Genomic DNA, 26,396 nt, shown 5'->3' with positions numbered 1-26,396 from the left:
CCCGCATGCAGCAATTCCCCCAACATTTTTTGATCATTGTTGTCAACCCATTAAGTTAATCCCACACCCACACCAAAGCCAAGATTATAAATAAATTCTTAAACAAGATGCTTAAACTTGCTTGACGTGCAAGCTGATGTTATAGTTTCTAAGTCCAAAGAAACAAACGCCTTCCTAAATTATTATTAGGCCAAAGGACTATTTCCCATCCAAATAGTTTTGGAGTGTTTTTAAAGTTACACTTGTGAGATTTAAAAAGTTAAAAATCTCACTCATCTATATAAAATTCAGTTATGATTAAAGATAAAATCGTTATTTAACAAAAAATTTAAAACTAAAGTTTTATTACCTTTACCTTTTCAATTTGAAAATTTATATTTTTTTTTACCCAAAATTTGAAAAATCAATATTCTCCCATAAGGTTTACAAATCATCACAAGAGACTACGAACTTCGTCGTCTCTAATCGTGTTAATTCTTTATTGCAGTTTAACTCTCTTTATTGATCATATTCTAACAATTGGTAAGACTTATTTTCTCTAACGAAAATAAAATTATTTTTATCAAAATATTTTTATCTTGGATAAAGATAATTGTCAAAAATTTTAAAAAATTATATTACTTTTATATGAGACTTTTGATAGTTATTTTTATTTCGAATAAAGATAAATATTTTTAGTTCTCTGACAACTTACTAATAACGGAGGAATTGTTTTCATCTCGTCTTCCCCTAACTTGAGATTCTCAATTTTAATGTACAGTATAGTTGTTTAATTTGTGGAGTGGAGCCAAAAGATAGAGTGTTTATGGGACATGCCCATTTGCCAATAATTATAATTATTGGATAATTTGGATTTGGAGGCTAATTTTAATATTGAGTTTGTGTTTTTTTTGTGGGAAAAATAACAATGAATTCAGCCTCTATTGACAATATTTAATTTATAAATGATGTATTTTTATTGGAAAGATGCGACAAAGTTGGTCCCACTTAATATTCCTTGACTCAAGTTCACAATATGTTAAAAAATAATAATAATATTAATATTATTCTCGTTCATAAATGTTATGTTGATTCATCGTTTGACCATCCTCGCCTGGTGGATTCCAATCCATTTGTCTTTAGATTGTATTTGAATTTATATTTAATTAATTTGATAACTTAGTTTAACTTAAATTTATTTTATTTTTCAATTTGATTATACTATATATATATATATCATACTGATAAAAGTTATTTATTTTATTAATAGTTTGAATTTGAATTAATTATTAAAATTTAGAGTTAAATTCGAATTAATATTGATTCTAATTCACCATTAGTTGACTCATTTGTCTTAAATACAAAATATATTATAGTTTTATTGTTGAATTTTGTACCTATTTAATTGATAATTATTTAATTAATCTTTTCTTATTATTATTATTTTTAAAGGATATCAAGATGTTTATATATATATATATATTTATTTATTTGTTAGAGAAATATGATAATGAAAATGATAATTTTGATGATTTTAATCCTAATAAAACATAACATGGGTTTATGAAAAATAGTGTAATCCTAATTACAAACAGACATTGCTGATTGAGAAAAAAAAAATTTGAAAATTCCCAAACTGAACTAAAACCCAGTTTCTTCTTAATGGAATAAAAATTGTGAATTGAATTGATTAGGCCATTTACTCAAGAGCCAGTCTGAATTGATCACAGCACAAGAAAATCCAATGTAATCACGCTTTGATATAGCTGGAATAAACTTTTCCTAATTTCCCACTCAAACTGAAGGGAAGCTACCAGCCATCATATTCTCTCACTTTTGAGTTCAAAATAAAGTGGACTTTGGGGCCTCTTAAGTTGTGTCGAAAAGCAACAACACACCACGCTATTGTTTTCAAAAACACACCCCATCAATTGTATTTATTTTGCTGCCAAAATTCAAACTCCACCATTTTTTCAACAAAACAAAACAAAGGTTTTTTAGATGCTTGTTTGAGTCTTCCATTCCAACTTCTGACACAAACACACTAAACACTTTCACTTTTTTCAGTACCAGACTGTAAAATAAGCTGACCCATCACGTGATCTTGCAATCCCCTTCAAGTCGTATTAAGCCACGCGCCATTTCTTTCTCTCTCTTGTTTGGTCACTCTGTTGTTTTTTTATTTCTCGTTTTCTAGCACTTCCCTTTGCAAGTTCTCTTCTTTTGCTTCATTGCTCTTACAGATCTGTCATTGCTGGGCAAAGGTATGATCTATTTTTCTTCTATTTTTTGTGGGTTGTTTTGTTTTCATAATTTGCTTGTTTAGGGGTTTCTATTTCTGGGTTTTTGTTTTTTTCCTTCTACATTTTGTTTTGGCTTCTGGGTACTGAGGATGTTGTATTTTTGCTTGCAAAATTTTACCTTTACCTGTTCTGCTCTTCTTCATGTTGATAGTTTATGTATTCTCAAAACTTCTACTTTGTGTTGCTTTGTGCTATTTCTTTTGGGATTGTTTAGTGCAACTTCTGTTCTTGAGTGATTAACTTTTGTTCTTGTACAGCACTCATTTGAAGTACATTTCTTTTAGATTTTATATTAGAAAGATAACTTTTTAAAAGAAAAAAGAATTAGCTTTGGGATGTTCTAACTTGTCTTGTTGTTCAATTTTTTTTGGAGCTTTTGTTGAACGGTAATGTGTGTTCGTTGGGTTAAAAGCTTCATTAAGAGTTCAGTACTTCTCTTCCTCTTTTTCCTTTATTTTTTCTTGCTTTCAATTTGTACAGGAAATGGGGTTCATTTCCAGAAAAATTTTCCCCGCATGTGGCAGCATGTGTGTGTGTTGTCCTGCTATGAGGTCAAGATCTCGGCAACCAGTCAAGCGCTACAAAAAATTGCTTGCAGAGATCTTCCCTAAATCTCCTGTGAGTATTCAGTATCTATCTTTCATATTTAATCTCTTGTTTGATATATGTAGAGCAATTAGTTTGTAGCATATGTTTGTGTTGTTAGATTCTTTCTTCTGTTAATCATTTTAATTCCTGCTAATTGAGTCTGAGCTAGCCAAACTTTATTTATTTTGGATATAAATATTGGTTGACAATGGGAAATTGATGCATGATAACATTGCTCATTTTGATAATCCATCTGTAGTGTTATAGCCTTCTCTGCTTCTCATGTTCAGAGAATAAGACATTCTCTTTTGTTGAACCATGCGCATATTTTTTACTTAAAGTCCTGGTCTGGCTGTTTGTCATGGAAATTTGACTTATTGCTCCTATTTTGAAAAGGCTTTCTGATCTATAATCTGGATCACCAAACGAAGAAAGAAAGAAGATTTAAAAAAATTTGTAATGTGCAGTGAATAAAATTTGGTTGATTAAAAATAAAAATGAAGTATCTAACACTCTCCAAGATCAACTGGGCTTTACATCTTTTGTCTTCCAGTGTGGCTTTTTTATTAACTTATTGTACAGGCAAACACAATTCAGCCAACATTGTGTTAGTGTGTATTGCTTATGATCTGTTCATGTGAGTCCTGAGATATGTTGCAGGATAGCCCCGCAAATGACAGGAAAATTGTCAAATTATGTGAATATGCTGCTCGAAACCCCTTTCGAATACCAAAGGTAATTTTTTTATTATCCTTACGAAGAATTCATTGACAAGTTTCAAGGGGCTAGCCTTTAAATAAGTGTGTGCACCACTGAGATACTACTGACACTTTGTTTTTGATAGATAGCAAAACATCTTGAGGAAAGGTGCTACAAAGAACTGCGATCTGAGCACATGAAGCTAGTCAATATTGTTACAGAGGCTTACAATAAGATGCTTTGCCTTTGTAAGGAGCAGATGTAAGTTAACCTTATACTTTTTTGTTTTGTTTTTGTTTGTCATTTTGTTGCTAAATTGCTATTTTAGATGTGTGTATTAAGACAATTATAGTGCTTTGTGCATAATATTGCTTTATTCATGCTATATTGCATCCTTTGTACCACTTAGCTAGGAAATTTAACTTGCATACTTTTGTTATGTTAAGCTTTCTGCTCTAGTAATATACAAGTCCAATTAAAGAAGAATGCTTGGTATTTGAGTAATAGTACTTGTGCTTATGCGTGACTGTCTTTGTTTTTATTTGATGAGTCTGTTTTATTCTTCTCAACAAAAAGGTGTGAAGATTTGTTTTTCATGATTATTTCTAGGTATCAGATTTTAATTTTTCAAGTTTGCAGGGCATATTTTGCTTTAAGTTTGTTGAATGTGGCCACTGAACTCTTGGACAACTCTAAGCAAGATGCTGTTCAGATACTTGGATGCCAAACTCTGATTAGGTTCATTTATAGTCAGGTAAACTAAATTATGACCTCCTTTCCTTGTAATGAACTGCATCATGTGTCAAAGAGAAAAACAGTATTGATTAGTCTAATCTGTTACTTTGTATATTCAGCAATACTGTTGTTTGTTTATTTTGTCTACATATATGATTCTTATCTGTTATAATTAACATTAGCTAGCAGTATTTTTGTTATACTTTGACTTGTTGGATGAACAGGCAGATGGCACTTACACTCATAACATTGAAAGTTTTGTGCACAAAGTATGTAAGCTGGCACGTGACCATGGGGTGGAAGATCAAAGGCATGGTTTAAGGGCTTCAAGCTTGCAGTGCATTTCAGCCATGGTATTTTAATGAAAAGAATACTACTATTATTTTCACCCTCATTGTTCTTGTTAATTTTGTATTTAGTAAAATTTGAATTTGGGTATTGTTATTTACTCTTTCTGAGAGCTGTGTGATATATATTTGATACTCTTGTTCCTTGCTAGTTGTGGTTCATGGCAGAGTTCTCCTGCATTTTTGCTGATTTTGATGAGGTTAGTATTTTTTTAGTTACTTCAAAGCTAGTTATTGTTACTATGGAGTTTCTATTAGCTTCTACTATCAATTTGGTGAACAAAATGTCTGTTGTTGTTCTTCTACTTGAGCATTGCTGTCTTTTACTGTAATTGAGGGATAAGCTTTGGTTTCTTGAATATCCAAACTACAGATTGTGAACGCCATATTAGATAACTATGTGCCTGATACACAAAGTTCATATGATGATGAGAGAGGGGAGCCACATCATAATTGGGTAGACGAAGTGGTTCGATGTGAGGGCAAAGTTGCAGCTGGTGGTAGTGATACTGGTCCCAGTGGCATGATGATCAGGCCTCGTCCAGAGAAAAAAGATGCTGCCCTTTTGACAAGGTAGAGCTTGCTTGGGTGGCTTTGGAGGGACAATTTTGGACTATATTCTGTGTTTCTAGTTTTTGGATTTGGATCATCAAGGAATTTATATCCCTCTTCTAATTACTTGATATTTTGGTTGCAGTGAAGAGGTGGAGACACCTAAAGTATGGGCGCAAATTTGTGTTCAGAGAATGGTTGAATTGGCCAAGGAGAGTACAACTATGCGCAGGGTATTGGATCCAATGCTCGTTTACTTCGATTCTAGACGTCACTGGGTTCTGCCACAAGGGTTGGCCTTGATTGTTTTGTCTGATATGGCCTATATGATGGAGACTTCGGGTATGGTTGGCTATCATTTAATGTGTTTGCTAAATTGTTCTATGTTTTAGTTTTTGCAAACCTGCAACTATAACCTTTTGTGTGTGTGTGTATCTATGCACACACACTCTTTTTTCTTTTTCTTAAAGATTTTTCAAAATACTGACTATTAATGTGCTTTCTAATATTACTTTTGACTCCAGGGAATCAGCAGTTGATTTTAGCTGCTGTAATACGCCACTTGGACCACAAAAATGTTGTGCATGATCCAGAACTTAAGTCTCAAGTCATACAAATTGCTTCATCTCTAGCTAGGCAAATTAGATCAGGAGCAGTGCTGGCAGAAATTGCTTTTGTCAGTGATCTGTGCAGGCATTTGAGGAAAAGTTTTCAAGCCACAGTTGAATCAGCTGGAGAACATGAGTCAAACTTGAATATCTCACTTCAGAATGCTATTGAAGATTGTTTACTTGAAATATCTAAAGGGGTAACTTCAAAACTTTATGGTACATGTAATTTTAGAGTTTCTTGCTGCTTTTAAAATTTTCTTGTGTTTGTGTTTGCTTTTACTAGATCGGTGATACACAGCCACTATTTGACATGATGGCAATAACACTGGAGAAACTTCCATCAGCTGGAGTAGTTGCTCGAGCAACCATTGGGTCATTGATGATTCTTGCTCATGTGATTTCCTTAGCGTTGATTTCGTTTCCTTCACAGAAGGTGAGATGAGTTTATATAATGTACAGTTTATGTACTGTGGTTTATTGGGGGCTCTCTGCCACATGGATCTATATTCCTTTTAGGTTCAAGACAACATGAAATTTTAATTATCAGTTTAATGATTCTGATGGCATAATGTAGATCTCATGTTTGGTGGAAAAATAACTTTTACACGTTCTTTATTCACATTCTTTAGATGTGAAACCTTAACAGCATGTCAAGATAATTATATTCTTATTTTGAAGTTGTACTTTTAATTTTTGCTTGGTTACAGCTCATTTAACTACAAAAAAATATTTGTAACTAGGTGTTTCCAGAAGTGCTTCTTGCCCAAATTTTGAAAGTAATGTTGCACCCAAATGTTGAGACACGTGTTGGAGCCCACCAGATATTTTCAGTTCTTCTCTTTCCAACTTCTACTCATCAGCGACATGCAGTTGCATCTCTGCGATCTGGTTATCTCTATGAACCACGAAAATGGCGTTCTAATGCGGCATCTACATCTACTTCAATTTCGGCTCTTCTTGAAAAGCTCCGGAAAGATAAAAATGGAATCAAAATGGAAAAGATTGGATATGATATACCTGATGATGTTAAAGGAAGAGACTTTGTTGAAGATGACTGGAAGCAGGGCCATGCTCGCAAGAGTTCTCCTAACTTTTACAAATTAAGTTCTATTATTGACAGGAAAGCTGGAGCAGCCAGCCTGGCCAATGCGGTATGCAAATTTTCATGTTTTCATGAATGCAACGTATGCATGAATGAATGTGTAGTAGCAATCAATTTACCAAGTCATTGATATTATATATCTGTTTTCTTGATCACACAGGAACCCTATGTTATGAAGTTTAGTGAGGATCAGATAATGCAGTTGCTGTCTGCCTTTTGGGTTCAAGCCACGCTTCCTGATAACATGCCTTCGAATATTGAAGCTATAGCTCATTCTTTCATCCTAACACTTATTTCTGTACGCTTGAAGGTGAAATTTCAAACTTATACAGGCTGTCTTGGTTTCTTCTTTCCTTCGTTATTCTCTCTATCTGTCTATAATTATCGCTGTTTACCATTTTCTGAACATGTGATGTTGCAGAACCCGAATGCCAATCTTGTGGTGCGCTTCTTCCAGCTTCCCCTGTCTCTCAGAAGCCTATACCTAGACCCTAACAATGGTATCTGGATTTTCTTATATAGCCTTACTGACTTTGAGAATTCTAAAATTTGAAACTAATGGACTAGTGCTTGTCAGGGATGTTGCCTTCGGCGTGCCAGAGATCAATCCTTGTTCTGTCAACAGGCATGCTGATGTTTGCAGCCAAAATATTCAACATTCCTGATCTGAATGATTTGTTCAAGACCTTAATTCCTAATGATGTGAGTGCTGCTTGCATGTATTACAGAGTTTCTTTTACATTATTATTAAGAGTGCACCCTTGGGATCCACTAGCAGCCTTCGTAAAAGAGATGTTTAATCTGCTTCTGCAGTTGATATGATTTTTATAAATAACTTATTGACCTTAAATTTTCTTCAAATTCAGATTGATCCCTATCTGGGCATCAGTGATGACCTTCAAGTGTATGTAAAGCCTCAGGCAGATGTGAGAGAATATGGATCCTATTCTGATAATCAACTGGCCTCCTCTGTACTCATTGAGTTACGGATCAAGGGACATGAGTCTGAGAAGGCCATAGTGGATGTGATAACTCAGAGTTTATCATCCATAGTTGAGGTACGAATTATTGATGGGCATCTGAATCCTCCTCCCTTTCACTTTCTCTTTTAGCTGACATTAATCTATGCTTTATAAGTTGGAGGCAGATGAGCTTGCAAGACAACTTTCAGAACCATTCACACCAGATGATGCATTTGTATTTGGCTCACGAACAACACTTGCCATAAACCACAATCTGATGATTTCCACTTCAGAATCACTCTCCCTTGATGAGGTATTCTTGTTGCCTCTTGACTTCTGTTCTTACCCTAGGCTGGATAAAAAATTATCTTGTCTTAAAAAAGTTTTTGTGGTGTATCCAGTGAGGAAAACTAAAAAAGAATTCATTTCCTTTTGGTAAAAAGCAATTATTTCTAACCAACTGATGGAAGTGTCTGTTCTGTATGCCTTGATGTGGAAAGTGGGAAAACAATGATTAGAAAGAAAGAAACTGGGACTATTTAATTGCTCTTTATTTGTGTTTTGCAGGATGTTATGTCAACTCTCCTGCCTGAGGATGATGCTGTTAGCGAAACATCTGTTGCTGACCTCTCGCGTTTCATTCCCAAAATGCCTCCATCTCCTTCTATCTCCCACATTATCAGCATTGGACAGCTTATGGAATCAGTAAACTGTCTTCCTGGCCTTAACACTAAACTCATGTTAAGAGAGATATTAGCAAATAATTCCTATCACATATTAACACAATGAGCACATTTTTCAGGCACTTGAGGTGGCTGGTCAAGTGGCAGGATCAACCATCTCGACATCACCTCTTCCATACAACACATTGACTGGCCATTGCGAAGCACTGGGCTCTGGCACAAGGCAGAAGCTATCCAATTGGTTGGTCCATGAAAATCAGTACGCAAGAGCTTCTGACAAACCTTTCCCAGCACTTCCTGCAAGCGAAAGCTTAGCGCTCAAGAAGGTCAGCATCAGTTCCCCAAAGCTATCTTAAACACAAATTACTCTTTCTTCTGACGACATCACTTGTGTTATGCAGATTATGAGTGAGGATGAACCTGCTCAAGAAGGCATGATGGCACAGAAGCCATGGCTGGCAATGAAGCTGCCTCCTGCAAGCCCTTTCGACAACTTCCTGAAGGCAGCTGGATGTTAAAGGAGAGAAGGCATCACCCATATTTAGAATCCGTCAGTGTTTGTAAATTGTTAGGCAGCGATGTAGAAGTTGTACTCTTGTAGAGGGTATAATTTAGGTTATGGTTTGTTATGACTTGGGATTTGGTTAACATTTGAGGGCTTGCATGCCCACTTGATCTCTTGTATTGAATGCAGCTATCGCGGTCTTATCTTTATAAGCGTAGCTATTAGCATTTGATGTTTCTCGTGTTGTTTCATTTGGAGTTGATATGAATGTATTGAAGGTAATTCAAATATTTTGGTTAGAATGAATTTGGTATGGGAAATTATATTAAATGCACATTTTATCTTTTTATTAAGTGAAAATGCTTATTTTTCGTATTTCTAAGCAAAAATGTCTATTTTTCTTATTCTTAAATAAAAGTGTCTTAATTTTTTTTAAAATACTAAAATTATCTTTCACCACATCTATATAAACTATCTTACTCTCATTTTTACTCTTATTACATACACTTTTTATATCACTTAAATGTTTACTCTTATTTTTATTTTTATTTAATATCAATTACTATGAGTTTATTCAGAAAGAAGTTCATATTTCTAAATTTGAATTGAAAAAATTAATTCATGAAAAAAATATTTATATGAATTTTAACTAAAAACTTAATTTTATTTGTTAAATCTAATTTGTATGTCATGTAAAAAGAGTATTTGAATATTTGATAATAATTTAGGGGTTAAAAAATGTTTAAAAAATATGAGAGATATTTTGATATTATACAACATATAAAAAATTTAAATAACATGTTAAGAATAAGTAGATATATTAAAATACCTTAGAATGTCAATAATAAAAAAATCACTCGAAAATCTAAAAAAATAAATTTGAATTTTGAAAATTATACGTTCAAATAGCTTAGGAACGAGAAAACCGAAAAATCAATCTGAAATTTCGTAATTACATCGTAAAACGTGTCTAAAAAAACACAAAACTAAAGAGATAGATATCAAATTTGAAAACTACATATCAAAAAAGTCTAGGCCGGTTACAAACAAACTCAAAATCATAAAAGCCAAAAATTCTAAATTTGGTAAAATAAAAAAACTACATAATACACATTGAAATAGTTTTATTTGAGCCTCTAAATTGGGAGCAACTGACAAAGCTGGTTGTCGTTATAGAGCTCAAAATGAGTTTCGTATTGATATATTACAGGCCCCGTAACTCATATAAAATCAAAAGTTATGATCATTCAAAGTCTACCTCCAATAAATCTTATAGTTTAAAAAGAGTCCATTTCCACCTGTAATTTTATGTCATTTACTCTTCCCTGTTTTTGCTCAATTGTATTTCACCATTGGAAAACTGTCTTTAGCTATGTTTCACGTCATTTACTCATATTTTTTTCCTTGCAACATTTCATTATCTGTTTTCCTACCCAACCACACGCTTTAACCATTCATGTTGTAGTATTTCTCCAACTAATGAACTTCTTGTCTTCTGATTAGGATATTATCATGTATGTCAACTCTCCAGGAGGGTCAGTAACAGCTGGTAATTTATATATTTTGATTGCTTAATCATTCCTACTTTTAAGTTTGAGTAACTGAGAACTACTTCACCAATTTTTCTCTGAATTGCTTCTGTAGGTATGGCCATATTTGATACCATGAGGCACATAAGACCTGATGTTTCCACTGTATGTGTTGGACTGGCCGCCAGGTAAATAGAAGTAACAAAAAATTTATGAGTTTTTTCTGTCAGGAGTCATTACCTGGGGCTGTAAGAATTGTGTATTTTGTGCAGTTTTTATGTAAATAATCTATTAGCAGGGTATATACGCAGCTTCAATATTTGCAACACAATGGCCAATCTCACTACTTTCTTTCTTATGACGGTATGGGCGCTTTTCTGCTTAGTGGTGGCACCAAAGGTAAATCTGTTTCTATATTTTGGGTCTTTTGGCTTTGTTTCTATGAGTTGTTTTTTCCTTGCGTGAAAGTCTTCTTTGATACTTAATCATGGTATGATATTTCACTAATTTGTTATAACTTTATTCTTTTGAAAATCTAAGATGAAGGAAAAAGATCCAGTCTGCCAAACTCAGGGATAATGATACATCAGCCTCTTGGTGGAGCACAAGGAGGGCAAAGTGATGATGACATACAGGTATCTTTTGTCCTATTTTGCATCTTGTCCATCCGAGTTTCATGCATTTGGTTTTCTTTGTGGTGTATTTGTAGCTAATTGAAATTAATATGTGCTTTGCATTGCTCAGTATTAACTTTAAAATTTACATTGGCTTACTGAATTGATCAGTGGAAAATAACTAGGTTCTCTACTACGAAACTTACAGTTTCTTATAAGCAGTTTGGTTCTTCTGTTATTGTAAGTAGAGTTTGGCATTGCCATAGTTATTGATCTGTCTATGAGTTCAGAGTTTCAGCCATGTGCATAATAATAAGATTGGATGTTAGTATCTTCCACTGGACTTGTAAATTTGACCTGTGTTTTGGGGCAGTTCTATTGGACTCATGTAGTTGTAACATAATAATTTATTATCTGGTAGACATCAATTTAAGTTTTTATTATTTTCACTGTTCATCATAAATTGTCAATTACCAACCTCCAATTATAATTGCTTCCAGGCAATGAAATGCTACATCACAAGTCAAACTTAAATGGGTATCTCTCTTACCATACTGGTCAAAGTCTTGAGAAGATTGACCAGGACACTGACCGCGATTTTTTCATGAGTGCACAAGAAGCCAAAGACTAAGGGCTTATAGATGGTGTCATCCTGAACCTCATGGAGTACTCCAGCCGCTATCAGCTGCAGAAGATCAGTGAAGAATTATTTGAACATTTCAACTACAACCATATAGTCAATTTATAGCTCTCCCAAAGTTATTTTAGCTATATCTTTCCTTATTTGATGATCTTGTTTGAACAGTAGAATCCATACTGCTAGTTTCGCGTACAAGTGATCAAATACTGTTTTGAAACTGAAGGGAATACAATAACAACGTTAGTGTTAATGACAATTTAGCTTGCAGAACAATTCAATTTCAAAAAATGCATCTGTTCTGCTACTTTTTCTGCTATTAAATATGTGAATCTTCCTCAAGTGCAATTCTCTTGTTTGCATTTGTTGGAATGTCTATGTTTGCTTGCCAAATGTCGGAAGATGTTTCAGAAGGGAAAGGGCTTATTATTCTGGTGTGTTCTGAGCTAAACAAAGCAGGCTTCTGATCAAATTTAATGTTCCCCAGGCTTGGCAGACCTTTATTTGTCTTAACATGACATCACTATATCCAGGAGCAAATTATTAGAATATCAAGGTCTCTTCGGACTCTCCATTGCATCCTGTTGAAGACATGGAAATGTCCGGGCTCATTGAATTGCACTCTGGGGATATCACAACATCTACAGGATATAACAAGCATGGCACATTTATTGAGAAAGTTTGGTGCCTGCCTGGTGGCTTCACCATCACCAATCATGCTTCCCATCAACCTCTTTTTGCAACTCTTTTTCTCTCCCGATTCTACCCCATTTTCTAGTTTTTTTAAACTTGTCATCTACTGGTCAAAAGGTTCTCACATGCAATTATCCATATTTGATTTGAATAATATTTTATTATCAAAATAAAAAAATTATCTTAAAAATAAATTATTTAAAAAATTATTAAATATAAATTATTACTATATTTGATAAAATTTAATAGGTTTAAATAATTATTGTGTTTGATTAAAGATAATAAAAGATTACTAGTAAATTATTTTACTTAAATACCCTTGAATATAATTATTTTTAAATATTTTTTATATTATTTATCATATTAATTAAAAATAAATTTATTTTTATCTCAAAAAATTAATAAATAATAATATAATTATAATAAACTCAAGATTACCTCAACAATATTTAAATACCTAAGGTGAAAGTGATAGTCAGATTACCATCTATATTATTTGTAACATCAGCATTTGTAATAGAAAATTACTGTAATATTTTATTACTGATAAACCAAACAAGGAGATAAAATATAGATTATCAAAGTAATCTTAAAAAACTCCAACCAAACGCCCTTTAGTGTTTAGTAGCTCAAGTGAACTTAGTTGACCCTAATTTGAGCACAATTCAAATCTACGGTTGCTTTGAGAGCCACCAAAAATGTTTGATGATAGTAGACCACGGAAAAGCCGAGAGCAGCCCATGAAGCCAGTGTATCGTCTCATCAGCGACTTGAATTAATGTTTATGTTTGCCCTTGGTGAGGATTTCTCTGGACTCCTAGCTCCTCCATTGCCTTCAGTCAAATTTGATACTGTTTGGTGGCCACCTGTCTAGAACATGTGCTAGGACCAATTTCAGAACTCCAAGCTTCTTGATTACGCAAAATGGTAAATAAAGTTGAAATATGCATTCCAGATCCATAATGTATCCAAGACTGTTGCCTTGTCAATAAATGTTACACAAAATAAGGTAACAAGAGCATGGAAACATCCATTTCAACATCATAGATTACCACCACTATACTGACTTATAAATATAGATCTCCTATCTCCTTTGTTTCTTTAGAAGTGTTGCAGCACGCAAAAACATCTGATCAACTTCATCAAAATTTGCTGAGTTTACATCTTTCTCTAATGATTTCACATCTACATCTTTCTCTAATGATTTCACATCTCTTGTGTTAACAGATATTTGACACAGGTGCTCCTCAAAAGCTTCAGGTTCCTCATCATTTTCTGCTGGAAATTTGTCAAACTCATCCAAATAAAGTGGTCGTTGTGCCCTCTCGTCTGTTTCTGAGTCACAGTCCGTCTCAAAAATATCCGACAAATCTTCAGAATCTGCCATTAATGAATCCATTTCAGGATAATCTTCCAAGGACTCCTTCGTACTTTGAATGCCTTCTGAATCTACACTATCTACCTCAGTGTTTTGGATATCTTCTAAAACATTAACACCTGTTTCAGCTCTTCTTTCAGACCGTGCACGAAACAGTTCAAGGTCCTGCTCTAGTTTTGGAATATATTTCCTCACTGCACGAAGGCCATCCCTATACTTGGATTTATCCAAAGCCTGTTGGAAAGAAATACAAGAATAGGAATGTGATGACATCATAGGGAAAATTTCAAGAACCAAATAAAAGGATTGGCTTAAACCTCTTACTATTACAATGAAGACATTCCACTCAAAACAGAAATAAAGAAATGATTAATATACACATATGAAAGTGCTATTTGAAAGTTTAATGTATTTGTTTCTCATCCTCATTCATAAATGATAAATGACTAAAAAGAAGCCGAGACAAGGAAGTGAAAGACACCTTCTTTCTTGAGAGTGTGACCCTGGGGGACATTATCTCTGTTGGGGGTTGTGAATAATTCTTCCCTCTGTACATAATTACTGTATTTTCTTCATGAATATCAAGAACAATTCCTCCAGTCAATCTGGCCAGCTCAGCAGCAATCTCCTTGACCTCCTCTGCTGAGAACGTCTTTACCACAACCTTCAGAGTCTGATGTTTCTTCCAGTGCAGATGCATATTTAGAATTACACCCTGGTATATTCCCCGTCTTCCAACAGGAACATAATTCTTGCACTTGAGGCCCATCTTCAGATAGAAGAAATGTTCTTCTGGCGTTAATACCTCCGGATCATGGGTTGTATCAGAGGATTCCTTAGGTTCGACCTTTTTCAATGCTTCAACTAGCCTTTCCTCTTTCTTCCGAGCCTAGGGAGATTTAAAAAAAAAAAAGCAGACAAATAGAATCTAGGCGGACAAGATCATAAGAAGACAAAAGTTCAATTAATTGGAAAATTTAACAATTTGCAAAATGAAAAATGAAAAAGAGCCAAATTCACAAAATGCTGCTACGGAATATTGTTAAATAAACCAGCCAATTAAGAGAATCATAGGATTTCTTTTAATAGACAGAAACACAAATAAAAATAAAATAAAAGCACACCTTTCTTAATTTATACAAAATTTTCTCTTCTGCTGTCATCCTTTCATATTCTTTCTTCTTCTTCCATCTAAAGAACTTTAACCACCTTACAACAGCTCGTTTTCCTTTCAGCTTCTTTCTCTTTACTTTTGAATCACCCGCAGCATCAGCAATTTTTCCACTCTCAGGACACTTCAGTGGATCCACAACTTTGTCGACAGTACTCAGAGATGGAGCTGAATGAATCCATAGACATCCGTTAAAAGGAAATCTTCTTAAATCATGAAGTAGTCCAAAAGAAGGTTCTTGACCAAAAGCCTTGCACATAACATCACCCAAGCTACTGCATTGTTAGCTAAGCTTCAAGGACATGATTTTGTAATAAAAGATTGATATAACATGCATTCAAAAATTAACCTCAAACAGCAGAAAAATTATATGATGTAACACCCTTAGGCAAATCCACATCGACAAAGCATAAAAGAAATGTTGGGTATGTATAAACATCCCACATCGCTTGAGAAGTTACATATGAACTCGATGTTTCAAAATTTGACAAAGTTTATACATATATTGCTTCTACCTTGGTTCAACAAACCAAAAAGCCTTTTCATATTACATAGTGGAACAAATTCTAAAATACCATTTGAATAAATCATATAACTAACATTAATAGTTCAGAAAAGAAAGTTTCCAAACATTAAACATGAGAATCAAAAGGTGAAAACTTGCATGCTAATTATGATTATTTTGCTATCTCAAGATACTTTTATCTCTATGGAGATAACAATTTATTCTTTAATTTCAAAAATAGGGACTCGTTTATTTTTTTTCCCCTCTTCTTCAATGTAGAAACTTTTGCAGACCCACCTAATTTTTCCCATAACAATACTCAAGAGTGTTAAAGCATCTCACACGATGACACTCTCCAAGGAGATTAAATTCACATCCCAACGCACCGTAAGTGGCTGAAAGCCAAACACTTTGGAGCATAACATAAGTGCCCAACACAAGATGGATTTGTTAAACTTAATATGATCCCAAAAAATCTACGATGAAGCAATGTTACTTGCAGGTTTTAAGCGGAATATGACATTCAAAACAGACTAAAATCACAGTGTGTAACGCGTAAAAGTAAACAAGCTGAAGAAATTAAACAACACAAGAAACAAAACAGATACTGAGAGTGAGAGAGGGAGATACCTGGTTCTGTGAAGTGGGTATTTCGTAAAAATGGAAGATTTAGAGAAGAGTATCTTCAAGTTATGAGCTTTACGAAGAGCCAGAGAAGAAGAGAAAACGAAAACCCTCCCCGCCACCATTTGTGTTTTTTTTTTCTCAGCGTCTCAGTCGATTGAAGAATCGATTTATCCACCCGGTCTGGCACTGTTTATTGAACCGCTTTTGGGTGACACATTGGGATGAAAAAAAGAATTAAAAAAACGCAAACAAAAAATCTATCTCCAAAGATTGAAAAAGATTTTTCCATTACAATTCCTATAATATCAGTTTAACACAAAGTCTGATTAGGTTTAGGGTTTAAGGATAGAGTTGAATTCAATTTGAACTACTTGAATACAAATTTAAATTCTGATAAAATTATTAAGTTCAAATAAAAAAATAAACTTGTTTCTACAAAATAAGTCAAATTTGAATTAATCTAAATATTTAAATTTAAACAAACTTAAATTAAAAAAAAATTAAACTATTTTAAATTGAATTTAAACCTTGATTTATTAATTTTAAATCAATTTTAACTTAATTTTTTATATTCAAAATGATTTTAAACTAGGTGCAAATAACATCTATTGGTAGGAACAGGGCTACTAAGTTGAGATGGGAAGGTAGGATTGGTGGGGTGGGATTGAACATTGAAGTTGGGATATACAATAACAATGAATAAGAATAGGTAATTAGCCTTAATTCATTCTAACAAACCTTGGTTTACTTTAGTCAAGTTAATTTAACTTTGAATCTATGTCTGGATTGGATTGAATGAGTTGAAGTGGAATGTTCAAATAAATGATATTATTTATCAATTTAAATAAGCTTGAACTGGAATGAATAGTCCGTTCCAGAATCCACCCCTGTATGCTGAGGAAAAGGAATAGAGCAGTAGCAGCAGTGGGTAGATAGACAGTGCGGTTGGGGACCCATAATGTCGCTGTCCTCACCAGCATCAAAACAGTTAAAATTTGAGCAGAACTTGACCTCTACAGCAACAATTACGGGGGCCACTGTAATAACCACACTAATTTCAGAATTCTGAAACCAACGATAACTCAGTCTCGTTCAATCCCATGTAGACCGATGGTCAATGCAACCTTTCCACTGGACATACAAGAGAAAATATAATTATTTATTTTCAATAATAAATAAAAAAAATTAGTTAAATAATTCGATGACTCTCCAACTCCAACCATCAAGTGTCAGTCATGTATTAACATTTTCACAATACAAAATGATGAAAAACGTGTGTGTGTGTGTATACATATCATCAGAAAGATTTTACATGCCAAATGGGGAGTAGATATCTTATTTCTTGGTTCTTAATGTTTTTATTGAAATATTATATACCAAAGAAGATTATATGTAAATATAAAGATTATAATTAATTAATTAATTAATTAATAATTATTTGATAATATAAAAAGAAATGAAAAATTCGATCCAAATTCCAACCAGTCCAAAGTGCAAAATGAAGTATTGTTATGTAGCAAATGCAGTAAACCAAACCTCAACCCGACATTCTCTCTTTCCTTGGTCTCTCTCTTCTTGGGAAAGAAATAAGTAGAGAAAGTAAAGTACTGTCATTTTCAACTTGAAGTTGAATTTTGATAACTTCTTTTTCTATTAAGTTAATGTGCCCTTTTCCATGTCTGTAGCTTTGTAATTTATTGACCTAACTAGGTTTCCTTCTTTTTCTCTCTTTCTTTGTAGCTTCATAATCAATAGCTACATAAATCTTTAACGAGAGCGTTTTGCTCAAGTTAATTGTGTGAACATTAGTGAGTTGATCTTATGGAAGACTTGCATATACTTGATCTTCCTTCTGTGCTGTCATCATCATCATGTTCAGATCATGACAAGTTAATCCAAGCAGTTGGAAGCTCTTCTCATGGAAACTACATCGCTAATCCTACCAACAATTCCATGCTTCATCATCATTTTGATGCTACTGGATCCTTGGATATGGCCGATCTGATCAAGGCTCAAATCGCCTCTCACCCCCTTTATCCAAATTTACTTTCTGCTTATATACAATGTCAAAAGGTAAACCCTTATTTCAATATATAAATTTTTTATTCTTCTCTTGTATTTTTCTGCTTAAAATCCATAAAACCATGAAAGGTCGGAGCTCCTCCAGAAATGGCTTCTCTTCTAGAAGAAATGGGTAGAGAAAATTTTAGTACAACAAGGAGTCGTAGTGAAATAGGAGCTGATCCAGAGCTCGACGAGTTCATGGTACATATACTATTGTGTGGTTCCCGAGAAACTTGACTAGATAATTAACATTAACTTTGATTCTTTCTCAATTTACTAGGAATCATACTGTGAGATTCTTGAGAGATACAAGGAGGATCTTTCAAAGCCGTTTGATGAAGCAAAAGACTTCCTAAACGACATGGAATCACAACTGAGAAATCTTTGTAAAGGAGAACAGACAAGAAAATTTGATTATGAATATAGATCGGGTAAAGTTTTAATTAATCTGATTGTTCGTGTTTCTCTTATTTCTATGCATAAATACTGTTAGTCTGTGCTCTCTTTGGAACTTATGGTTACAAGGATACGAAATTACCGAGCTGAAACTAGTGCAACTGTGCAGTTTAGGGAAAAGAGAAGAAATAGGTCTTGTGATTGGGATGAAATGTCTGAAAGCCATTCATTTACAGTAATATATATATATATATATATATATATATATATATATATATATATAGGCAGTGCACTATCGAACTATGTTGTCTTTCCATGTCGAGGAAAATGGTATTATTAAATAGGTATTTATATTATTGCTGTAGTTACATGGTGAAACATGTTCTTTAAAATGACATTATATGAGTGATTCGAGGTTAGCTTCTGGTGTTGAATAAATGTAAGAACTACTGCGCCATGAAGCTCTTGCAGGAAAGAGATGCAAGTATGATCTGTACTCCACATAACCATTGTAGTGCGTAAATTAATTTTATTGTTAATTGAGATGAATCGTGTATCACTTTTAGGTAAAAAAAGAAAAAGATGTTATGTATGTAACGACATCTCGTATGAATACTAGATGGAAACTATTTAAAAATAAGTTTTTAAATTGTTAAAAGTTGTGTTGAGTTGTAAAACTCAAAAACAAAATCAGCATAGATTATTGTTCAAAGCGATTCTGGATGTTACATATTAACAATGGGTATAAATGTTGCCTGAGTAGTGAATTTGACAGTTCAAAATGTTGTAGTTCGTTTTCCATATTCTATATTAACATTGATAATTATAGCCTTGAAAATTTGGAAGTGTCTGGATATTAATTAATTCATGTATCAATTTTTATGAGGTGAGTAAAGATGAAGCAGCTGGGACATCAGAGGAGGAACAAAGCTACGCGGAGGCGGCTGAATATTGTCGAGATCAATCTGTTAGTGTAGTCCAAGGTGAAGAGGAGGTTAAAGGAATGCTGATGCGCAAGTACAGTGGATATCTTACCACTTTAAGAAACGAATTCTTGAAGAAAAGGAAGAAGGAAAAGCTGCCAGAAGTTGCAAGGATCAAACTCATGGACTGGTGGAACAATCACTACAGATGGCCATATCCCACGGTAATTACAACACTTACATATAATTACCAAGTTTCTAACTGAAAATCAGTAATCACATATGATGAAATTTATCCCTTTTAACAATCCATTCAATTCGAGTTAAGTTAGAGTCAATTCAAATTTAATATAAATCTATAATGTTTAACTCAAGTTTATTAGAACCGATGTTAAGTATCACCCATTGAAACGCTAACAAATTGTTACTATATAAATAACCAAACAAATCGATTTCGAGTCAAGCTAGCTAAATCAGATTCACCATTAATCTCTCCAAACAGTTATTATTGAAAAATACCAAATTTCTCTAAGATATAAACATACTTACCTAAGACACATGGAGACACTGAACGGATGTCATGTTGATTAAGACTAACTTAATATTTACTTAACAGAAGTTCAAATTAATGAATATGAGTGCAGCCAAAGAGCCAAGTTGTTATACATGAAGGTGAAAACTTGCACTAAAGCAAAAATAATTAAAGGATATATGTGGCTACGAGCAATCACATGCAACCCGTACATATGTAGAAAACCAGCTGCCCTTTGAAGCTATTGGCTGCAACTTCAATAACCAAAAATGATCATAGCACTCCAAGACTGGTTGTATGTCTTATATTAATTTTTAAATAGATGATCTGAGAAGAAGATTTGATTTGATGGTACATACAGGAAGAGGAGAAAGTGAACTTATCAGAAGAAACTGGACTAGACCCAAAGCAAATAACCAACTGGTTCATCAATCAGAGAAAGAGGCACTGGAAACCATACGAAGAAGTGAGATTTGCTCTCTCGGAGCTTGTCCCCACAAACAATTTGAAGAGGCCATCTTCTTAGACATTGGAAATGAGACTAGAAATAATCAATAATAATCCCACCAATGATATCAAAACATATTCTTGAGGTAGATTTAATTTAAACTGAATTAAGTTGAGTCAAAAAATATTTTGTTTGAATTTTAAATTAGATTGATAAAAAATATTATTGAAGAGTTATTAATGATATGAGTAATAAACAATATTATTCATAAAATAATATTATATTATTGAATAACTAATGTTATTAAATAAATAAATAAATAAATTCATCTCAAACTAAATCATAACTTTGATCTACCACGATTCGAATTTGATTTTATTTTTTTATCTGGCTTTTGTGTAACTCATATTATCACATGAACAAAAGTAAATATTTGCTTTTCTTCTTTATCTGATTTGACAGCTCAATTGTTTGTGTTGAGTTATGAACCGTCTCTGTGGACCACGCAAATATATGTACATGTAAAAACCCTTCGAACAAAATGCTTCACCAGAGCAGATGATTGAATATGCATGGCGTGGCCTTAGTGGTCTTGAAATTTAAAGCTAGAGACCTAGAGTCAGCACGCGCAGCCTTTAATTCTTTAACGCATATTCAGTCTTACAGAGAGGCGCAACGAATTAGATTCCAAAGCATTCACTCTCTACACCAGTTCATTGTTACTGTGATCCTCACAATATATAGTTTTCCGAAATGCTTTATATATGATTTTAACATATCAGTTCAAGATTTAATGCTTCATCCATTGAGTTCCTCGATGCATTGGTTAAATGTGAGTACTGCATATAGCTGCCTTGGGGCCTAGACGGCTTAAAAAAACATTTCTTTTCTTTTTGACGTATTTATGAACTTGAATAAGAGCTGGATTGAGTCTGATTCAAATCCAGAAAGTTTAGTTTAGGTCAAATTGGTGATGAATTTATTGGAAAAACCACCAGAAAGTATGGGAGAAAAAGACTACTTTACACATAATTGTTTGTCTCAATTGATGAATTGTCATTATATAACTAACTTAAATGAAGTAAATAGAGAAAGGGTTTTAAAATTGGCAACAAAATAATGGTTTCAGTTAGGGCTGGATTCGAGCCGAGCCAGCTCGGACTCGAGCTCGGCTCGGCTCGGTTCGAGCCCGAAACGAGCCGGGCTCAGCTCAGCTCGATCGAGCTCGAGCCGAGCCCGAACTGGCTCGGGTTGGCTCGGTATATTTTTTTATACAAAACGGTGTCGTTTTGATATAAAAAACGAGCCGAGTCGAGCCGTTACAGAGCCGAACTGAAAACGAGCCGAACTCGAGCCGAGCCGAACTCGAGCCGGCCCTCAAAAAGCCGAGCCGAGCCCGAGCTGGCTGCGAGCCGAGCTCGGCTCGGCTCGAATCCAGCCCTAGTTTCAGTGTCCCTACAGAAGACGAAAGGTTACACATGGATTTGGGCTTCAAATTCTGTTGCCATGCAACTTTGTTCTTGGGCTTGTGTACAGTAAACAGTCAATGTTCAAACCCTAATTAAATTGCTGTTCCTGTAAAGGCCGAAAGACTCGCTCCCACCTAAAGTTAAGTGTAACCTCAAACTCATACTCTCTACTTTTTAAAAACTTAAACTTTCATTTACAAATATAATTTTATTAAGAAACTCAATTAAAGTTAAAGATAAAAAAATTTAAAAAACTAAAATTTTGTTATATTTTTCCTTCCCTTAGTTTGAAAACTAATAATTTCTCCCCATCTAAAGGTTAAAAAATGACAATGTCCCCTTTGTAGTTTTGAAACAATCATCGAAGATGACAAAATTCACTGTCTCCGATTGTGTTACCTCTCCCTCCCAGTTTATCTTCTTTTGTCGATCAAACCCCACCAACCAACAACATTGATTTCCTCTAATAAAGATGATTTCGTCTTCGTCAGAGGAGATCAGTGTCATTGATGAGTGAGAATAAGTTGGCAGAGGACATAAGTCGGGAGAGAGAGACAACATGCTCATAGATAATGAACTTTGTTGTCTTCAGTGACGATTTCAAAATCCTAGAGAAAAATTGCTATTTTTCAAACTTTCTATGGGAAAAATTGTTAGAATTTCAAATTGGGGAAAATATAATAAAACTTTAGTTTTTTAAATATTTTTATTAAATGATAGTTTTACCCTTAATTTTAAAAGAGTTTTTAATAAAATTTTGCTCAGAGATGACAGTTTGAATTTTTAAAAGTTGAAAGATATGAGTTTGGGATTACACTTAACCTTGGGTGGGAACAGGTCTTTGAAATTGGCTAAGATATGAATGGACAGTGGAAGATATATATATCTCATAATTTGAGGAAATAATTAGAAATTCTTAGAAACAGTCTCAATAGAAGCAGCAGGAAGTCCTCATTCATGCATTTGTATGAAAAAAAACTTGTAGAATTGATAATGACGACCAGCAATTATGTAGTTGAAAGTTGAAACCAACCAAAGATGGACAGAATGACTCCAGAAATAGACTCATAAGTCTATTTTTTCAAGCAACTTACCAATAACACATTAGCTGACAAATATCCATATATATAAATGATGGATGACCTATCATGCAATTTGTGCTGATTGACAGAACAATTCATAATATGATTGCGCAACCCAACAGTGTAAGGTGTTCTTACTTGCTTGACAGACTCAATGATCAATCTATATATCTTCTCGTCAAGGAATGTAACTGATGAAGAGAAAGTTAAGAGTATAATTATGAATTAGTTTATGTGCTTAATTAACTGTTTGAAGCAGTTATATGGAGATGAAACTCCAGCTATTCTAGACTGTCTAATTCTCACAAAGATGGTGTATGTATAACTTTAGAAATTGGTAGTTTGTGGACTTATGCTTGACTCCTTTTATACATTATTTCCATCAAAGAATGTGACTGAAGAGAAAGTGAAGAGTAAAATTATATATGGACCAGTAAATTAACTACTGGAACTGGAGTAATTACACGAAGATGAAAATTACTCCTTCTAAATGCACAACTCTTCCAGACTACCTAATTCTTATGAAAAAGATATCGGTAGTTTGGGGACTTATGCATAACTCCTTATATACAATTTTTTCCATCACAGAATTTAACTCATAAGAAAGTGGAAGTGAAATTACGGACCACATCATATGCTTTTGTCCAGTCTGTTTTTTTTTTTTTTTTTGGTCTTTCTTTCTTTTTAATATACTTTACTTACCTCAACCAAAAAAAAAAACCTATCCGAGAGTAGTTAAGTTATATGAAGAGGAAAAACCAACATTGATTACTGATTCCTAACTTGTAGCTAGATAAGCTCTATGTACAGAATGCAAAACAAACAACAACAAGAAGATATATAGAACCATGATACCAACAAATTGAATCATGTAGCTATAGCTTATAGCACACATGTCATCTCATTGTGAATTATACTAGTGTCTTTTTCTTAACCCATTTTTAGGTTTTACAAAGTTGAAGTCAATATACACTTTCTGTTGAAACAATAATGCATTAGATTAATACTTTGACGCAAGTTCATACAAATATGTATACCTTATCATACATGATACATGTCCATGAAGAATTAAAGATGATCAACTTCAAGCAATTTGATTATTGAAATATAGCTACCAGCATTAATCTTTATTGGAACACAATTAAGATGCAAAACACATAATGGTTATGGTAGCATGAGAAATTCAAGACAGTTGCTCCTCAATGGCCAGTTCATCAATCATGTTTCCATGGTTGAGGGGATTGAAAGCTTCGATCTCACAACATTTGTTAGGCAGTATTATGGGGCTGCCAAGGCCTTGTTGCTGCTCAGGCTGCAATGAGTTTTTAGGCATTGTTGCATATTTACGCGCAATCACCACTGAATTTATAATCTCATCAGTGGGATGAAACACGGACAGAACCTCGAATCCTCGAAGATCACAAGGATCAACAACGGGATAGAGAAAAGCTCGAGCTCCATGAGCACTCCTCAGCATCAAAATAGCCCCGGGAGCCATGAACTTTCTCAAATGATCAATGACTTGAAGTTTTTCCTCCTTGTCCATGCCCACTAGGGCCGCCAAGAACACAACTTCAAACTCTTTTAGCGCAGTGGAAGCGTTTTTAATATCAGTTGTGTGAAAGAACATTCGGTTTGAAATGTCAGGATGGGATGAAACTAAGGCGAGAGCTTTGGAATTGGCCAAAGGGTCAATATCAAAGTTGTGAAAAGAGGTTTTTGTAAGATGGTTAGAGGCTAAAATGATAGAAGTCAAGGGGAGTGGACCAGAGCCAACAAAGGCAACTTTGTTTGGGACATGGGAGTAGTGTTGGGAGAGAATGGAGAATTCAAGGTGGCTAAGTTTGACATAGTTTGAATAATAAGGAAAAATATGGAGATGTTGAAGAGGGTTTTCAAAGGATCCTAAGATTGTTGAGAAATGATTCTCCAAAAGCCCCTCAGCTTCTCCACACAGTCTAATGAGTTTAGACCTCATTTCTTGAACCCTTTTGCAAAGTCTGGTAACATCAATAGGGTTTGGTGGCATGCATGTGACAACTAATTGTGTGAACAAAGTGTTGACATCTTTGCAGGGATTGAGACTCTCAAGGCTGGCGATTTGCTCATACAGCTCGAAGACTTTTTGAACCAAAACATCGTCTTGGGAACCCATGTCGACACTATGAGGTTATGAGGATCAAAAGGAAACTTACAGTCTTACAGAGAGAGAGAGCGAGAGAGAGAGAGAGAGAGACAGAGCCCTCACAAGAAAAGATATTGAAAGGCTCCTTCAGGGCACCTTACAACCCTCAGATGGGGCTGATTATTTATGGCCGCTTGTAGGGTCCCACTCTCCACAGAAGCTTTGATTTTGCATTATTAAACAGTAAGTGGGCGTAGGACCTCTGTTTTCTAATTACATGATTTACTGTTCCGTGACTCAATTGCCAATTTTATTTATCTACACTACTGTTTCTTTATAAATCATCCAAAGCTCGTCAAAATCTGCAAAATTATTACAAGTGTTTGATGTGTAAAATTAAACCAATGATATCTAATTGTGTTGTGTGAAATTTAATGCTGGAAGATAAAAAAGTAGGAATGTTTTGAAAGTTGTTCTATTTATCATTGAGGAGTTTATGCCTATTGTTATATTATTAGATGTTCTAGTTATAAATTGACAAAGTTACAAAATGCATATAAGACAAGAAACAAAGGATAACTATATAATTTGACAATCAAGATTTTACTACCTTAAATCTAGAGTTTTATTAACTTATGGTGATTATATTATTCTATAAAGATATTATCCCATGATGGTACGAGATATAAATAAAATGTTTGAGTAAATCCTTAAACCACCAAGATTTGTTATTTTCAGTGTTTTTGAGAAAAAAAAAGTTTTACTTATATTTCATATTATCCTACATTTAAGTAATGTGTCTAGTGTTTTACATGTACTTAGTCATTGTATATGTAGCATAGCTAATTATTCGTTATGACTAGACACTTTTTTGCTGCAACCCTTGTGTTTCTCTAAGTGCAAGAATGACCATACAACAACACAAGGGTTATGCAACCGCACTAACAGGTTTTCTCATTTATATGCTAGCTTGATTGATTAATGTTATTCATGAAGCATTATCAAGACAAAAGAAATGCATAGTTTGTTGAATCTTAAGATGTTGGAATGCCTGGCTTGTGTTGTCTTATATTATGCCTAACAACATTGACGTTTATTTAAACCACCCAAGACATGCACACAATATAATTTTAATAA

General features: G+C 34.0%; 4 protein-coding genes and 1 long non-coding RNA gene across 9 annotated transcripts; 3 read left to right on the top strand and 2 right to left on the bottom strand.

Moving 5' to 3' along the window:
- The first annotated feature begins 1,853 nt into the window (after positions 1-1,853).
- Positions 1,854-9,419, top strand: LOC123209209 (protein SEMI-ROLLED LEAF 2). Its single transcript, XM_044627070.1, has 20 exons — positions 1,854-2,243; positions 2,763-2,900; positions 3,531-3,605; positions 3,715-3,830; positions 4,209-4,323; positions 4,529-4,657; positions 4,804-4,851; positions 5,025-5,224; positions 5,349-5,545; positions 5,728-6,011; positions 6,098-6,247; positions 6,555-6,965; positions 7,077-7,226; positions 7,338-7,416; positions 7,494-7,618; positions 7,783-7,974; positions 8,054-8,191; positions 8,446-8,583; positions 8,681-8,887; positions 8,963-9,419. Exons 2-20 carry the CDS (start codon positions 2,766-2,768, stop codon positions 9,077-9,079), a joined length of 3,006 nt encoding a protein of 1,001 aa, XP_044483005.1. The 5' UTR covers positions 1,854-2,243; positions 2,763-2,765; the 3' UTR covers positions 9,080-9,419.
- Positions 9,420-10,866: 1,447 nt separating this feature from the next.
- On the top strand, positions 10,867-12,044 carry LOC123198723. Its single transcript, XR_006498124.1, has 3 exons — positions 10,867-10,994; positions 11,136-11,230; positions 11,710-12,044. It is a non-coding gene; the product is annotated as an uncharacterized LOC123198723 (long non-coding RNA).
- Positions 12,045-13,467: 1,423 nt separating this feature from the next.
- LOC123198084 (uncharacterized CRM domain-containing protein At3g25440, chloroplastic) lies at positions 13,468-16,421 on the bottom strand. Of its 4 annotated transcripts, none has more exons than XM_044612668.1 (4): positions 16,224-16,421; positions 15,042-15,363; positions 14,399-14,806; positions 13,468-14,151 (listed from the first exon to the last, which is right to left on the bottom strand). In XM_044612668.1, the coding sequence occupies exons 1-4, from the start codon at positions 16,340-16,342 to the stop codon at positions 13,624-13,626; spliced, it is 1,377 nt and encodes a 458-aa protein (XP_044468603.1). In that variant the 5' UTR covers positions 16,343-16,421; the 3' UTR covers positions 13,468-13,623. The 4 variants fall into 4 exon arrangements, with proteins under 4 accessions (XP_044468603.1, XP_044468610.1, XP_044468615.1 ...); XM_044612675.1 differs by having other exon boundaries at positions 15,042-15,360; positions 16,224-16,403; XM_044612680.1 differs by having other exon boundaries at positions 15,042-15,338; positions 16,224-16,379.
- Positions 16,422-17,796: 1,375 nt separating this feature from the next.
- On the top strand, positions 17,797-20,716 carry LOC123206634 (homeobox protein knotted-1-like 1). 2 transcript variants are annotated; one of them, XM_044623829.1, is made up of 5 exons: positions 17,800-18,293; positions 18,372-18,485; positions 18,565-18,715; positions 19,577-19,827; positions 20,497-20,716. In XM_044623829.1, exons 1-5 carry the CDS (start codon positions 18,042-18,044, stop codon positions 20,659-20,661), a joined length of 933 nt encoding a protein of 310 aa, XP_044479764.1. In that variant the 5' UTR covers positions 17,800-18,041; the 3' UTR covers positions 20,662-20,716. The 2 variants fall into 2 exon arrangements, with proteins under 2 accessions (XP_044479771.1, XP_044479764.1); XM_044623836.1 differs by lacking the exon at positions 18,372-18,485 and having other exon boundaries at positions 17,797-18,293.
- Positions 20,717-24,113: 3,397 nt separating this feature from the next.
- On the bottom strand, positions 24,114-25,411 carry LOC123206447 (nicotianamine synthase). The gene has a single exon (XM_044623652.1). It carries the CDS (start codon positions 25,287-25,289, stop codon positions 24,318-24,320), a length of 972 nt encoding a protein of 323 aa, XP_044479587.1. The 5' UTR covers positions 25,290-25,411; the 3' UTR covers positions 24,114-24,317.
- Positions 25,412-26,396: the final 985 nt, after the last annotated feature.

The sequence above is a fragment of the Mangifera indica genome, chromosome 2 (assembly GCF_011075055.1).
Source record: "Mangifera indica cultivar Alphonso chromosome 2, CATAS_Mindica_2.1, whole genome shotgun sequence".
NCBI lineage: Eukaryota > Viridiplantae > Streptophyta > Magnoliopsida > Sapindales > Anacardiaceae > Mangifera > Mangifera indica.
Note: the sequence above shows the minus strand (reverse complement) of the source record. Positions and strands in the feature narration are given on the sequence as shown.